We start from the raw sequence: 17,720 nt of genomic DNA on the forward strand, positions 1-17,720 counted from the left end.
AAAAATATAAGCCAAAAATAACCAAATTCAGAAAAATGCCTACATAACGTTACTATATTTTTGTATCCTTAAACGTTGAATTAAGTTAATTATTAATTTACCCCTGTCACAATTAAATTTAAATTGTGACAGGGGTCAAAGAACCCTTACCGCTATCCTAGGATGCGAAAAAGCTCCATAATTCTATACTTAATCAAATTTTTATTATCCTCAAAACATGAAATTCCCATGAAATATATTTTATGCAGCGATCTGAAAAATAATGGAAGTAGTTCCTGAAGGCCACCTTTCGGAAATAATCTTAGAGAAGTGACTTAAAATGAAGGTGACCCTTGGTTAAATTACGGAATAGCGCATCAGTTGGTTGAGGATTGAGGCTCGGCTTAAATCCGAGGCTTCCGAAGAAAACAGTTGAATAAAGTCACTCATTGCGAGAGGTATAAAAGCATCTTCCCATAAAAAGCGGAAGATACAGTGATTGATGAAATCTACTTGTGATGAAGTCATGTACTAATACGAAAACACGAATGCCGGCCCTGAATTACCTAAATTATGTAGCTTTTTCACATCCTAGGATAGCGGTAAGGTTTCCTCCAATAGCATATGTTCCATATGGAACTTGCTAAACGGTACTACGTTAGGATTTTTGAAAATTATGATTGATATTCGAGCTAAATAGTACCTACATTCGGCTATGTCCAACGTACAGATTTAGTGTACTGCCATTTTATGTTACGCCTCGTTATCTGCAACCACGCAAACAACGCGCGAGTTGAATGCAACATAATCTTAAGGATGAAAAAATAAAATACAGGAAAACCGTTAGGATATTGCGAAGCCATGCATACCCACCACTCCTGGATTGGATGTGCCTACAATTCCAATAAAGTATACCTCTAAACATTTTTGGTTGCGAAGTTATTGGAATTAAATTTATGGTCTTCAAACTAATTAAGCTATTGAGTGGTTACAGAGTAATAAACATATAGGTAGCATATCAACACCCTGGAGCTGAACACAGAACCCATTTTTTGGTAATCGAGTAAAAATATTGGAATGTTTCATATTTTTCTCAATAAATCTAAAGGCCAAATTATTGAACTATTGACCATTTAACAGTTTTTGATGCAGGTTCACGTTGGTAACATTTGTTTATGGGCAGAAAAATTGTTGAGGATAAAGTTTAATGTAAACACTTTACTTCATCCAATAAGTTCTTTTCTTGTTACAGACTTGTATGTGAGATCTTGTACATAGGATGAAGGATTACAGAGGTCCAGACAACTTTGAAAGAACACCCATCGGAAAGAAAAAAAACTACATATGTATTTTGCTTCTGATATTTTCAACCAACCTCCAAACCATGAAGTATAAGTCCATTATCTCTTACGTCAAGATTATAATTGTTGCTGTTATTATTTCTGGTCAATTATTCCATTAAAGCCACTAGTGCAAAATCTATCGCTTCCCATCTCAATCATCCAACTCATCCTCTCCCATTCTTCCCTACCGCCTGCCCTCCCTTCAACAATAGTTTTCACGAGTCTCATGATATGGCCAATTAAATCGTCCTGTCTTCTAGCCTAGACTTTTAAAAGACTTCTCTCCTACTTTTCTTGGAACTCCCGCATGGCTTACGTAATGTATCCATTTGATCTTCATCATTCTCCTGTAACACCACACCTGGAAAGTTTCTACCCTTTATTTCGCTGTCATCGCTCGTGCCTCAATACCCTAAAGAAGCATGCTTCAAATATAAGTCCTTAATAAATTACTTCTTAATTTCAAGGCTTATATTTTCAGCTGTTATTAGACTCCTTTTCTGAGGAATGCCCTCTTTGCTTTGCTATTCTACTGACCATTTCTTGCTTGCTTCATCAAGGGATTTGAATTTGGAGGTTTTGTTACAACCATGTTCATATTCTCTGATTTCATTTTGATTTTTTATCTACCCTGTTTATTCCATCTTCTCCTTTAAAATCTATCCATTTTCATCATTTTTCCTAGGACCATGCTCTACACACATGCTAATTTGACCTAAAGGTCGGGCACCATAAAATAAAAGTTTTTTATGATTCTTGTTATCAAAGAACCTCTTTTTTGATATTCTAGTAACCCAATTCCCCATGTGCTTGCCAAACAAATGCAGTTTAAACTGATAATATGAAAAATAATGTAATTGTTCTATTTCCTCAGTTTATAGCTCCTCTGAAGCTTGGATCTTATTTAAATCTCAATTGGCATGGGGATTGTGTCACAATGAGAAGAGTTACGTTGATCATGTTAGCAGGTCATTCATCAGGTCAGGAAAACAGTTAGCAGTATATTTTTTATTTCAACCAAAGAGGAAACCCATATCTAAATTTCTAATAGTAGTCCTACTCAATGAATAAACAATTAATTACGTAATGAAAAGAATGGACAGGGGCATAGAAGGAAGTGATTGCCAGTAGCTGCATTTGTGTTTCCCGAAATCTTAGCGGCAACTCGTCTGATAAAATAGAGGCATGAGTTGTAGGCTCAAGCATGCATGTTGAATAAAGTGAAAATGAACCTTCAAAGATATTCGTGCGAAAACAGAAGGTGAACACATTTTTCCTTGTCAACGTGCATCTTTTCCTCTCTCAGGTAGGAGTAATTGTAAAACCTCAATTAATTTCATAATGTGATCAATGAAATACCTGAAACAGTGACACACACATGTATCCATGAAGTATTCAACTATAGTTATGAGCACCGGTGGAAGTTCTAATGGAGAGTAACGAAAGGATAAAGAGGCCACTGCTATACTCAAAGGGTAGAAGACTGGAGACGAGGAAACAGTACATGAAAACATCTGTGTAGGAAGTGGCTCTATACGGTTCAGGAGCTAGGACCAGAAAAAATGAACAGAGAAGAATAGAGGCCTTCGAGGTCTTCTGCTTAATGAGGATGCTGAAGATAAAATGGGTGAATAATAGGGTGAGAAATGAGGAGGTATGTGGAAGAATAGGAGCAGAAAGGACACTATGGATCGCTGTACGTCAAGGAAGAAGAACATGGTGGATTGACCACAAAAAGAGAGACAGAAGATAATGCGTGGGAAACATGATGGAAAAGTCCCCAGAGACCAAGGGACTAGTACCTGTAGGAGAGATAAAGAAAGGTATGGGGAAGAGTAGCATACGAGAGGGAGGTATAAGAACTGGCATGGGAGGGATTGGGGTGCAGTATGGATACATACATGCATGCACACCTTAGGGTTGTAATACTATGTGTGCAATGCAAAGTGTGCATGCATGAAAGGGGAGTAAAAGATTCTCTGTGCAAATTTATATCTATTCAAAGGTTACTCAACAAGAGATGAATAGGGTGGTTTCCTATTATATTTTCATTGCCTAAATCGAAAGATTATTACTCCTGGAGTATGCATTTAACAATTTTAGATTTTTAAATGATGATATCTATTTTTTGCGATTAAATGAAAAGTGAACAATTTCAAGTGGGCGAAAACGCGACGGCTAAGTAGGAATGCTGGGAAAACCCCGTGTTACGTCATTCTGGTTCCCGCTACCGCTGAGTGAGATGACCTTGGGGCGAGGATATGTGCGCCACTGTGATGCAGACTGCTAACAGGTAGCGCTTGGCTTAAATAAGGGTTATTATTATCCTATCAAACGAAGGAAACTTTCCGACCTCAGGCAATTTTAATAGGTGATTATTAAGAGATGTTTCCCTGAGCTCTGTGCCTCATGCATGCATTGGTAATCTCAGGCGATGTAAAACTCCTATCTACTCGTATAGAAACTAGGTCCCTGTGACGTCACATGGAGTGGCATCGCATGGGCGCCAATCTGGCCTTTTTTAATTCGTCTAAACTGGGATTTCTGAAACCAAATAATTTGTATACATATTATGAATACACTATTGGTGGGTAACGAATCGCAATCAATGCCTTTAGTTATCTCTGATGAAGGAAACTACCGTATTGGTTCCAGGGGAGCCTTGGTGATTTGGATATGTGGTGATAGTCCATCATTTAGTGTGAGGCTTTTTGGTGTGTGGGGGGGGTGAATGAGCCAAATCTCACCCAATGTAATGCTAGGGGTGAGTTCAATATCACAATTTTTCCCCAACAAACAATTGGGAGACAACTGGTCTCATTTCAGTCAAAAATGCAATGAATTTTGTTCTGTTCTTCTGGCTGTGTTTATCAACTCTCCTAGGGTACTATGAAAAAGTATTCCATTGAATCTTTGACAGAAATGGAGAGCCTAACACCATTGGAGAAAAACTCATTGCTCTGGCTCACCAGAAAAGCATCGTATCCTTCTTAAGTAAAACATCTTTCTACAAAAAATAAGGCTCAATCCTAAACTATAATATTTATTGCTGTCAATTGGGCACCACTAAATGATGTCATTTTAAAAATTTAAATCAATGAAATCAAATACATATTAATATATTTATGCTAAAAATATTGATTTTCAAAAATTTCATGATAAATTATAATGTAGGGAGTCAACCCATATCTCAACAATGTGGGAGACAGGGTTGAAAAATGACCATAATTGCCTCACCTGGTAAGTGGACCCCCCTGGAAATTTAAATATCTAGCATAGTGTATGTCACCTTGCTTGCAGTGATGGCCAAAATTTTTATAGTGACCCATCACTAAACATGGGAAAGAAATCAATAGTGTGAATGAGCTAAGGGTAAAAAAAACTTTGAGAGTATCTTTAGAAAATCTATTATACATGACAAGAGCAAAATAGCATGTTACTCAAAAGATTCCATTGTTCAATAAAAGAACTTTTTGAAGCAGTAGACTCTGGCATCTGAAATATGTGTAGGAAATTTTTTTTGGTATATTAACCCTTTGAGTGCCAACCGATATGCCAAAAGTGCCGAGGTATTCTTGCTGATTTTGCAGTAGGTTAGGGAAAAAAATTAGGTATTAAAAACAAGTAAAGGTATATGTTCAAAAACTTTAGAAAATCTTAATATATGCGGTTTCACCTTTTTATTATATTATTTGACGAATTTTTGGTAATATGAGTTAATTTTTTATAATTAAAAGAAAATAGTTGATGTTAACATAAAATGAATATTGACAATTGTATGATTAGTTAATTATCAGCATCTAAGAGTGACATTGCATGAGGAGTGTGATAACGCTCCTGGCACTTTTCGCGAGAGATGGGAGGAGCAAGGTATTGCTCCCTGTTGCACAGTAAGAGTTAAGAACTGATTGAAAATTTTGTTGGCGAGTTATATTTGTTAATTTGATATATGCTCTATATTATTGTGTTTTTTCTTATATATTTCTGAGATGAGGCACCTATTTACTACTGGCTTCAGGCTACTGATCATTTAATGTATTGTGTACAAGCCACTGATGATGTGTGAAGTGAAATCAATCCAAGTACATACATAATGCCGTTGATTTTTTTTACAGAGGAGGGATTGTACCTAGCTTTGGATCTGGGTGGCACAAATTTCCGAGTCATCCTGCTGGAACTGGCTCATGCTCCAGACGGTGGTCAAGTTCAGGATATTGTACTCAGGGAAGAAGTGAAGCGGTATGACGTGCCGGAGGTCCTTCGCCTTGGAGAAGGGACAAAACTCTTTGACTACCTGGCATATTGTATCCATGACTTCATGGCTGAATTCTACCATGAAGAGGACCATAAGAGGAAGGAGCCAATTCCCCTAGGTTAGCACCAATATCACACTTATGTGTACACACTCAGTGATCCAAACTAAAAGATTGGTTTGAATTTGCACTTGCACGTACTTGCATATTACTCATACTTATGCCTCACTTTGCTTTTAGCAAGAATGCTTTGTCTTCCCTCCTCCTCCATATCCTAGGGTTGCCACATGTTGTGGATTTCATGGGCAATCCACAATCTTAGGGCAGAAGACGAATTTCCTGGACAATGTGATGAAATTCCTCAAAAGCATTGAGTGGCACGACACATCCTCTTGGGGTTCATACCATTCCAGAGCTACTTACCCTCAGACTTCCTCTCAACTATAGGTACTTCAGTTGAGGGCTGACATCAGGATCTCAAATCTGAAATTTGCTCAACATGGGATATTATTTAGCACTGCTGCCAGAGCCCTGTAGTTTAATGTTTAAAAAAAATCAGCTGAATTTTGGAAACAAATGCACTTGGTGGCATAGGCGGATCCAGAGGGGGGGCACGGGGGCATGTGCCCCCCCCCCCAGACCCTTAAAAATATGATAGTTTTTTAATACGGTCCCGTTATAATTTCGTTCGTTTTGTATAACAAGGTATCCTTGTGCCCCCCCCCCCTGAACAAAATCCTGGATACGGCCTTGCTTGTGCCCCTCCCAGAAAGAAATCCTGGATCCGCCCCTGCTTGGTGGTCAGGTCAAAAATCAATGATCAGTTTAAATTTTACTGCTATGAAAATAAAATTTATTGTTAAATTTAAGATTTTCGATACTGTGAGAATCAAGGGTGGAATGAGGTTGCTGTTTTGGGGTAGCATTATATTTCTTTTAGTGGTACATTTGTGGAATGCAATGCCTTTTAGTGATTATTTGTCTGACATGCACAGACAAATGGCTTTTAGATTTTATCAATTATTTTAAATCTTAGTTTTTTGTCTATATGGTGGAATAAAAACTTTCATTTGAGAGCCACCTAAAAAATTTACCATCTTTTCAATTTTTTCAGAAATTATAGCACCATTCCCTACCCACCATATTCCCTACCCACCAGTGGTTGGAATTGACAGTAAATAATGTATATAGGCTCTCCCCATTCCACCCAAGGCCTCATAATGTCTCTAGTGAACAAAGTATCTTTATGGCCCAAACTCTTTCATTCTAACAAAGTGTGTTAACTGGAGACATCATCCAAGGAAATAATTGCAGACTAACCAGTGGAAGACCTTTATGGTTTCACTCGCAGGTGTACATAAAGTGTGAAAAAACCTGCTGAGGAGATATCACTTGAGTTTCTCGGGTCTCACTGCGTAAGGTCCTCCGTATAATCTTCTGATGTTTCAATGTGCAACTCGCTCATCATCCTCAAGGATTCAGAAATTCTATAAGCATGTTGTACATTGAAACATTCGAAGGAGATAATGGAGGACTTTACCTGTGTGAGACCCAAGAAATCCTCACTGCCAGATCACCTGGCACGAATTTAAGATATCTGGGTTTGAATCATGTCAAATTTCATCTGTGGAATTGTAACACTTCCCATGCACCTGTGGGTGACTCCATGTGAGTATATTACTGGCTAGTCCACAGTTGTTGTCTTGAATACATAATTTCTTTCAATTTGGGAAAATTGCACATAATCGTTGGACGCTAACATGCTGCCATATTTTTCCCAAAATAGATTTCATTGATGCCTCAAAAAATGCTAATCTTAATTTCTATTTTATTTGTGTATTTTTTAGGTTTCACATTTTCATTTCCAATGGAGCAGCATGCCTTAGATGTTGGTATACTTGTGTCGTGGACTAAATCATACAATTGCCCAAATACAGTGGGACGTGACGCCGTGCAAATGCTTAAAGATGCCATACACCGCAGGGGAGATCTGAATGTGGAAGTTCAAGCCATACTGAACGACACGACTGGTGAGTGGTTGAGGTTGAAGCAAGATGAACGAGTTAACCTGTCAGCTATGGGAAACTTATATGCATGAGTGTACTGTGACTGAAATGCACTTGACGTTTTCCTGCAGTCCCCGAAGCTTTCCATCTCCTCTCCACCTGCTCTCACTTCTTATCTTTATGGCCCAAACTCTTTCTTTCATGAATGGATATTTGGATAATAATGGAGTATTGGAAACCCTTCCTTATTGCCAAATCTCATCCTTCCCTCACTTACTAGCCGTTGCATTCCATTGCGGTGAGGTGCTAGCGTTTCCTTCAGTAGTCCACTCAATGTGCCCTGAAGACTGGATGTCAGAAATTAGGTGCTTGTAAAAGTTTTAAACTATATATATGGGTAATAAATTACCTATTTCATTGTTGTTTGGTATCAAATTATACAGGAAATTACATAGGAACTTCATATTATTCTCAATCCAATGGCAGCACCATCACTGGTTGGGATGCGATTGAGTTCAATTGGCCAAATGCGTTGCATTTTGGTGACTGGTGCTTTTTTTATTAAAATATGGTAGCAATACCATCTCATAATGTATTGATAGCATTAATCGCAATCTTCAAGGACACCACTGAAAAATCAAAAAAATTCCCTGCGATCAAACAGCATTCTTCATGTGATCCCTTTTCCGTAACTTTGAATTTTGGCTGCCAGGTGTCTGACACTTTGTTTGGATTTGCAATTTTTTGTCTAGTAGATTTTGGCCAATGAAATACATATATGTAATAATATATAATGAAATTAATTTCACCAAATTGTGTGATATTCCTCTCATCCATCTCTTGGTTTGTGGGTTCTTTCCGTGGACCTCAGGAAAAGGATTAGGGGGAAGAGGATTGATTACAAGGGTCTGTTCACAGAGATGCTGACTCACAAAAAATATTGGGAAGGGCCAAACGGGTGAGGGGGATCTTGCCCCAGGAAATTTTATTAGTAGTGAGTTTTAAGTTTTTTAAGCATTTTAGAAGAGTTATATGATCAATATTAGAACCCTGATAACTCGAATCTCGATATCTGGACACTCTGGGGAAAATCGACAAGCCTGACACATTTTTGCCTCTCACCAAGAACGAATTTTTGAGGGGGCTCGGGCCCCATCAGGCTCCACGGTGCCACTGTCTGTTCACCTGCTCTGCCCCTTTCAGTAGAAAAAAAAGCTGTGGCTTCCTTGACTAATATTTCCTCAGAGAGGGGACGACTTGCAATCCAGCAACTGCAGGTGAATGGTACAACATGGCAGTGGTCATTCATGACTTTTGGAGAGGGTGAACTGACTCCCTTCATGGTACAGCATTTGCCTCCCTTAACCAATAAGGTCAATTAAATAACAGCCATGCAGAAATATTTTTTGGTAATGCCAGTCTGTTATGATAACATACTATGCAATTCTCTTCCTGACTTACTTACTGTTGTATCCATTTTCCTCTTAAGTGTTGCACAAATAGTTTAATTGCTCTATATGCCCAAGTTTTTGCCAACCTAATTTTATCTTGAGACTCATATTCCTTGATTGCAATGCTTTACAAAGCAGCATAAATTTGGTGTACTTATGATTAATCCTCATGCCATATTCCTCGCAACCTTGTCTAATGCACCCACTGGATCCTGTAGCCCTATCGCCGACTGGCTAATCAATGCCTGATCATCTGTGAACCTCACCGATTTAAATCCTGCTTCCAACTTATCCCACACCTCCTTTATTATCTCCTCAGCACACACATCAAAAATCAACGGGGATAGTGGACACTCACCTGTATGAAATCCTAAAAAAATTCATCCAGATTAAGTGCTTGAAGGGAGCACGCAAGCTAGCTGAGTGCAGGCAATACTAGTAGGATTGCAATATAATGAAAATGTGCTGAAGTTCACTGCACTTTGGAAGTGCTATTGAAGTCGTGTTTTCTGGCAGGTAGTAGCAATGAGAGCAGATGGCACTAGTGTGCTCATTTTCTCTATTTCACCTCTCTTGACTCGATTCGGGGGCAGACTGGCAAAGGCAGCCTGGTGGGAATCCCTGCCGGGATCATAATCAAATATCCCGGAGATGGCCTCATGTAGCCTTGGACTATTTCACAACCTTCGATTTTCCTTGGGCCCTGCAAGAAAGTATGTGAACTGTAAATTGAAAGGACATGTGTGATCTCATGTTGACATGCTGCAGTGGTTACGTGTATAATTTTCTCCTCACACTTGTCAATGCTCGAAGAAAGTAATTATCAAGATACAGTGTGGCCCCATCCTTCTCTATTTCAGTTTAGTTTTCGCATTCAATTCCATAGTTTGAGCACTTTGAAGCTTTGAGCCAGAAACTGTGATGCCAACTGCCTTTCTGCTCTATATGAAAAAATATTGCAAGCAAGACACGCACATGCTCACTTGAATGTGTCATCTCACATTTTAAGGGCAATTTGCCAATTTGGCCCTTTAGACTACATTGTCGCCTGGGCTATTGGATAACCAGTCTGCCCTTGGTGCTATTAGGGCTTCGTTGTTGTTTTAGTTATGAAATTGATTAGAAGAACAAACATTATCCATGCAAACAGGGCCTGTGATGGTAGACCACATTTTTGCTTCTTCAATATCCATCCAAAATAATTGCTATTCAAATGGCTTGCATTATTTACAATATGCAACAAAACAAAGTTTTTTGTAGGGATTATACCCTCTCACAGTGGCGTAACTAGGAATATGCTTTTGGGGGGATGAGATGTCCTTGGCGGGAAAAATTTTGAAAAATTACATTCTTGAATATGCATTTTATGTAATTTTGGAAATAAAAATTTAAATTTAAGCAGATACAGTTATTATATTTCAAAACTAGGCAATATTTTTAAATAACTTTTTTATTTCTCTGATGCTTTTGGGGGGGATCTACCCCCTCATTCCCCCCCCCCCCCCATAGTTACACCACTTCCCTCTCGAGACGTGATGTTTTCACAGTAAATCACTCATTGCCCAATGCTGACAGTTGCAAAATAATCCCTTAGAAGTCTCAATAGAAAATAAGGATTCTGTCATTTCTCTCCCTTTATCATTTAATGGAATCATTTTTGTTTCCTAAGGAACCCTTGTGCAGGGTGCCAACTTGGACTCAAGGACTGCCATCGGCCTCATCATCGGCACTGGATCCAACGCTTGCTACATCGAGAAGGCAGCCAAGGTTGGACACTGGGAGGGTGATAGGCATGGAGAGGTGGAGGTGAGCATTGGGAGTGCTCGTTCAGAATGACCACTCAGAGCAATTTCCCCCTGAATGCAATTCCACTTCATGGCAGCTCCGCGTGAGCACTCATTCATTTCTCTGAGCAATCTTTTTGGCCACTACATATTTACACAAGCTCTTTTCACTGATGGGAGGAAGCTCAAATGTTAGCTCCAGGTGACAAATGGACTGTTACTAGATAATTCAAAAGCCACTACGAAGTTGGCACTCAACTTCTTCCATTGACAGAGGCTGAGAATGTTTGTTACTACATATGTAGATACCCTGGTAGCATCAAAAGGATTATATCTAGATTTAATATAGATCATAGTATACATATTTTATCTGTATGAAATACACGCAAATGTCCTCTACCACATAGATAGTATCTAGATATTATACGTATTATATCTGCTGCCAAAATATGGATTTTATATATACGTATTAAATACGTATAACTCGTCGTAACTCTGTATATTATACATATCTTATACATGTCTGATGATTCCTGGTTACGCCGTAAGGATATTATTTGTATATTTTAATGATTCTGGTACACATAAAGGACCATGGATCATCAGACATGTTTAAAATATGTATATTATACAGATTTGCAAATCTAGATTTGCAAATAGACAGCTGTAAAATTATAAATTTTGAAATCTTAAAAATATACAGACATAATCCTTTTGGTGCTACTAGGGTATCGATCTGCTCCTGTAGCACCTAATTAAGAGCTCTGCACTCTCAAACCCCCTGAATTATTATATTTTCAACCAAATTTTTACCAACTGAGCATATTGCTTTCAGCTGGGGTGACTTCATCCCACCAACTGGAAAGAGACAAAGGTGTTTTGGCAGAGGTTTCCCTTGGCTCTTGAATGAAATGTAGACCATGTATCAGGTGCCCATTGAATACATGTTCATATGTATGCTGATGATAATTCCACTCGGTCTCCTCCAAGCATCTTTAGGTCAAAGTGCCTGGATCACCAATCCAGCCTTATCTTTTTTTAAGAGCATGTTTTCCCTCTGAAAGCCATGATTGGTCCAAATTTTGGAATAAAATTTTTCCTGGTGGTAGCAATCTTCTCTGTTAAAGTTGATTGATTGCTTTGCTGATCTCCATTGATTACCTAATTATCCTAGGGAGGTTTGGGAAGAAGTACAAGTCATAAATTGAAACCAAGCTAATTGTGATAGAAAAATGGTACTTCCTTAGGATTACCAGGGAATTACCTTTACTTATTTTACTGATGCCTCTTATTCATGTAGACATAATGTGGAACAACACATACCTGAATTGGATTTAAACTCTCACTATTTCTCATTTTGTAATTATAGGTTATCATAGACATTGAATGGGGAGCTTTTGGAGACAATGGAGTTCTTGATTTTCTGAAGACTGAATTTGACAGGGAGGTGGACAATAATTCATTATTAGCAAGAACTTTCACGTAAGTACTCAGTTAATAAATATATTTTTACAAAAATTAATCGGCTTGGAAATTTGGACTCTTCAATAGCTGCAGCTTACATAGTTTTATAAATGTTGAGTGTTCACCAAAGCCCAGCATGATATGAAACATCCAAAAGTTATTGGCAGTAGAGATTCAGTAGAATCCCCTTTTAATGATCTTTATCTCTAGCGGAATTCAAACATTTTCTCAAAATCCTCCAACCATGGTACCTCCTCATAGATTTTGCACAGCAATTCAAAAACATTTCTCTTACCATATGTATCAAGATTCTTTATCAGCTTATGTGGAATATTGTCCAACCCCAATTCTTTCCTAGCCTTCCCATTTCTCAATTTCCAAGATCTGCAGCCCAAGATTATTCTCCTCCCCTCCACTTCCCATCTCTAAGTTCAATCTTCCGGGTCTGCTTCTGCTTTCATATATGTACATCCTCCACAAAGTCCTTCCATATGCTGTGAATATTTGGGTGCTCCGTTCGCATCATTTTGTCTTTAGCCTTAACCCTTTCACTGCCACTGGGCCGATATATCGGCCCTCGCTGGTTGAGCGAAAACTGCCAGGGGCCGATTTATCGGCCCGAATTATTTCACTTTTTTTTCCTGACAGTGGCCTTTTCAACAGCTGTCATTTCTGTTAACCCCCTTAATCTATCTATGGTTATAAAGTGTAAGCATATCTTAAGAATTGGGAAAAAATCTAGACGTATTAAATAAAATTAAGCAGCTGAAAAATTTTTTAATCTGAAATGATGCTAATTCTGGAAAATAGCCTTGGCAGTCTTCGTACATCCCACATGAAATGGGCTGGCAGTAAAAGGGTTAATGTTTGACCTGGCTTCCCATCTTTTGCCACCCAATGGAGGCTTTACCTTGGGATACAATGCACCTACCTTTCCTCCCTTCTGAAACTTTTCTATTTCCTAACAATGTCTTTTCCACCAAACCTCCCTCACCCACTTGGTATCTCACCTTAATCAATTATTTATTTCCCTATACATCCTTTTACCTTAGTCGGTGGCTCTCCTCCATTTCTTTGTATCATTTCATCCATAATGTATAGTATCCTTATACAGACTGTCTCACTGGTCGTGTGTCATCTTTGACCCCTAATTTTTGTAACTTCGTATCAAGCAATATTCATGAAACTTCGCACACTGATGGGGAAAGGTCCTAAGTTTTGTTGAGTGTAAGCAACATTTTACAATTTTGACTTTTTGACCTCACAATGTGGGTCCAAACCAAAAATTTGAATTGGCCTTATGGGGTTTCAATGTTAAAAAAATCGAGATTGAAAAAAGTCTGAATTTCATTGACCAAGATGTCAACTCTTAGGTTTTCGGGCACAAGAAAACTGAAAATAACACTATTGTACCCGGAAATTCAACTGTTTACCCAGTAAGGTCACAGTCAAGGTCATAAGGGTGGCAAAAGGAATAGCATACCAACAAAGGTGTCAATCCATGGGTTTTAAAGGGTACCCAAGTCAATGGCATTGTCCTAATACCCGTATTATCCACTAATCGACCTCCAAGGTTAATACAGAGGTCAAAGGTCATAGAGGTAAACTTTGGGCCATCGTGACAACCAACGTGTTAAACCATAGGTTTTAAACAGTGCCTGAGACAGTTTTGCAGTTCATGGATCCATATTGTTGATTTTTGACGACTGTAGTCCAAATATGTAGTCAAAATTCACTCCACAGTTGACTGCCATTAAGGTTATGCAAAATAGGAGTTGAATTTCATCAAATAAATATGCAAGTAAGAATTCAATAACCATGCAACATCCTCTGGACCTCGTGATAGGTTTTTCAAAGTTTTAAGATCATAAAAATTTCCACAATGTGTGTGCAGCACCAAACCATCCGACACTAACACGCAATCCATGGAATCTCTGATTCGTTGCATGACATTTTACCCACTACACCTCCGGACTGTTTGTGCCCTAAGGGTGTCTCAATGCCCAATATTTTGGCTGTGTCCACAGATTTACTGACGAGATTTAACTCCATTCTAGGTGAGTCGTGGGCGAAGCGTACTTCGGAGAACATGGGGAAGAATTCGTAGCTGGTCTTTTATGCATTGTCATAATGCGATGGATATGATTATTTCCCTGGTATAGCTTTTCAAAATTCCTATTTCTATGAGAGCATAATGAGGGCAAAATTTTGGAAGACAAGTAGTTCCTGAACTGGCCACTTTCGAATGCCAATGAGCCTTGCATTAATTTTTTCTGCCACTGTACCTCAATGTCTACCACCAGAATCCTATTGCTAACCTCCTCCTAGTACTCCTCAAACAGAGATTTGTTATTATTTAGAATTAATGATTACTATGTATGTATTAAATGGAGAATAAATTTATACTAATGAGTTGGATTTAAGGCGAATCTGAATGGAAATATCACTGCTTATTGGCATTTTATTTACCTTGTGAAGGGCTGCTGAAAATATTTATTGTTTGTTATTATCTCATTTATACATTTATTTTTTTAAGGGAGAAGCAATATTATTATATTAATGTAAATATTGAGGAACTTTTTTCTAACTTGCTTATTTTACTATTTTGCAGGTTTGAAAAGTACATAAGTGGAAAGTATCTTGGTGCAATTGTCCGATCAATATTAGTGAAGCTCAGCAAAGATGGCTTGCTTTTTAATGGAAAACCTTCAGCAGCTCTGTTACAGCAGAATTCCTTCCAGACCAAAGACATCTCATGTATAGAAGAGTAAGTAACTATCTATCCCATAGTACTTCATTAACTATTAAAAATATAAGAGGGTAATCAGTGACAGTGACTTCACAACTAAGCTTATGCTTCCTTTTCATTGCAGGGATACGTTAATTGACAATACCAAGAACACCGAGGAGATACTCCAAAGACTTGGACTACAGTACACAAAAGATGATATTTTAATAGTACAACACATCTGTGAACTAGTATCCAATCGATCTGCATTACTTCTTTCTGTTTGTAAGTTTCATTATTTTTAATGCACTCAGAAAAATCACTTTTAGAGGAGCTTATTAATTATTGATCATTTCATTAAGGATTTTCTCATTATTCAATTACAGTAAAACCTCTATGTAGGGAACCTCTTTACATCATAAACCTCCATACTTCATACCACCCCTACAGTCACGTCAGATTTACATGTAAATTTATAGGCAAACCTCTAAGTAGTGAACCTCTTTATCTCGTAAAACCTCCATACTTCATATCAAAGAGACACCCCCGAGATGGCCTAACTGCCTCTGCAAATCATATTGAGACAACTAGAGACCATTAATGTAGCCACGATTACATAAATGGAATGATATTTTCAGCGATAAATGTTTCAACCTTTTTTTTTCATATGCACCTTTATTATGATGTAATTTTCATGTTAACCATTAGTTATGGCCATTTGGTTCCATATAAGAGTATACCTAACAGTAAATAAGAAAAAAGGTATAAGTGACTGTTGAATAATAATAATAATAATAATAATAATAATAATAATAATATTTTTATTGGTTCCCAGAGACGTGTCTGAGCCACGTATGGAACAAGTCACAAGAATAGTACATACATGAGGCATTAAAAAATAATATTTAAGGCGAGAAGGATAGGTACAGACATAAACATAAAAGTAACATTTTCAAAAGACAGGTTATAAAGACATAAATTCATCCACTGAATAACAGGGATTGTCACATAAATACTGATAAAGTTGACCTTTGAATTTGGAGAATGAATCTAGCTGTTTAATCTTTAGAGGTAAACATTTGAAATATTTTGACCCAGCATATATGGGGTTTTTGCTGAACATGGTTGATTTATGTACAGTAACTCTTAAATCACTACAACCCCTTGTGTTATAGTTGTGGATATCAGCATTGGTTTTGAGACTGTAAAACTGCTTATTTTGTTGAACAAAGGTAATTGCAGAAAAAATGTATAGGCAAGGTAGCGTAAGAATCCTTAAGGATTTGAAATAGGGCTTGCAGCTGCTTCGCCTAGGAATGTTTTTTATTATTCTAATGGCCCATTTCTGGAGCCTAAAAAGACGAGTAGAATGGTGGGAATGGCCCCATACTGCAATCCCATACATCAATCGACTATGGATATATGCATAATAGACTGAGAGTGCAGTAGCAGTATCAACCAGAGGGACAATTCTTCTAAGTAGGTAACAGCCACGATTAATGTAGCCACGATTACATAAATGGAATGATATTTTCAGCGATAAATGTTTCAACCTTACTGCAATATATAACAGACATAAACATAAAAGTCATCATGTCAATTATAATCATCATTGCAATATATAACAGACATAAACATAAAAGTCATCATGTCAATTATAATCACTCAGAGTTGAGAGTTGAGAGTGATCACATCATTTTCTCTTGAATCATGATAAAAATAATGCGAATACCATAAAAATTACGCGATTTTCTGTTAATAATAAGTAATAAATGTATAAGTTCACTAATGCATGCATGTTTGTATAAACTTATTGTTATAATGGTTAAAAAGACAGTAATGCCTTTCATTTCCGAAGGATATGAAATAATGTAGCCTATCACTAAAACCTCTGTATTGTGAACCTCAATTAATCAAATTTCCTAAATTTTGGTCCCCTTCATTACGATGTGAAGACGTTTAACTGTATCACTTCATTTTTCTTTTTTGAAGATTTAAAATGCACTAAATAATTTCCTGAATCATCTGCTCCCCATTGCCATTGGACCATGATTTTCAGCTTATTTTAAAGCAAAATATTTGCATACGACTTCAAATATAAATTATGTTGATGGGTTTCTCACAATTTTCTGTTACAATTAAGTTTTATGCTAAAAAAAATCTCAAATTATTCGAATCACGTACAGATATGCACTACATTTGTGGCTTTATTGCCAACTAATGAATTTCTCTAAGGTTATTCCATGATTGACATTGATTGGATGAAGTGTGTAGTAGCTACTGTGATTCTGGATGGTTTAACAGGTAACGGAATTGCTTTAATGCATGTTGTTAATAGGATTTGAATTAATTTTCAGGTCTGGCAACCCTTATTCGGAGAATGAGTCGCCCTGACACCACAATTGCTGTGGATGGTTCATTGTACAAAAATCACCCACGTCTGCCAACTCTTATGAATAAATACATAAGTTTATTGGCTCCAGGAAGAAAGGTATTTATTTTTACATTTCTGTGTTACGTAGTTCATGATTATAGCTGTTATAACTTAAATATTTTGATTTCATAGCGTGAGTTGGAAAAGCTGTTCATGGTTTAAGATTTCAATTTCTCATCATCATCAACGGTCATCGATCCTAATATTGGTTTAAGGCAGACCTATTTTTCTACTAGATAATCTTTTAATACCTACATAATTCTTCTGATTTACTCCCT

At 37.5% G+C, this 17,720-nt stretch overlaps 1 protein-coding gene across 1 annotated transcript in view; it reads left to right on the forward strand.

Annotated features, from left to right (window-relative positions):
• LOC124160125 (hexokinase-2-like) overlaps positions 1–17,720 on the forward strand; it is a 100,508-nt gene that overhangs the window by 80,868 nt on the left and 1,920 nt on the right. Inside the window, exons 3-9 of the mRNA XM_046535876.1 lie at positions 5,438–5,695; positions 7,423–7,605; positions 10,702–10,838; positions 12,186–12,298; positions 14,892–15,047; positions 15,154–15,293; positions 17,366–17,499. Coding sequence (XP_046391832.1) covers positions 5,438–5,695; positions 7,423–7,605; positions 10,702–10,838; positions 12,186–12,298; positions 14,892–15,047; positions 15,154–15,293; positions 17,366–17,499 — 1,121 coding nt within the window. The remainder of the gene's footprint in view (positions 1–5,437; positions 5,696–7,422; positions 7,606–10,701; positions 10,839–12,185; positions 12,299–14,891; positions 15,048–15,153; positions 15,294–17,365; positions 17,500–17,720) is intronic.

The sequence above is a fragment of the Ischnura elegans genome, chromosome 6, assembly GCF_921293095.1.
Source record: "Ischnura elegans chromosome 6, ioIscEleg1.1, whole genome shotgun sequence".
Lineage (NCBI taxonomy): Eukaryota > Metazoa > Arthropoda > Insecta > Odonata > Coenagrionidae > Ischnura > Ischnura elegans.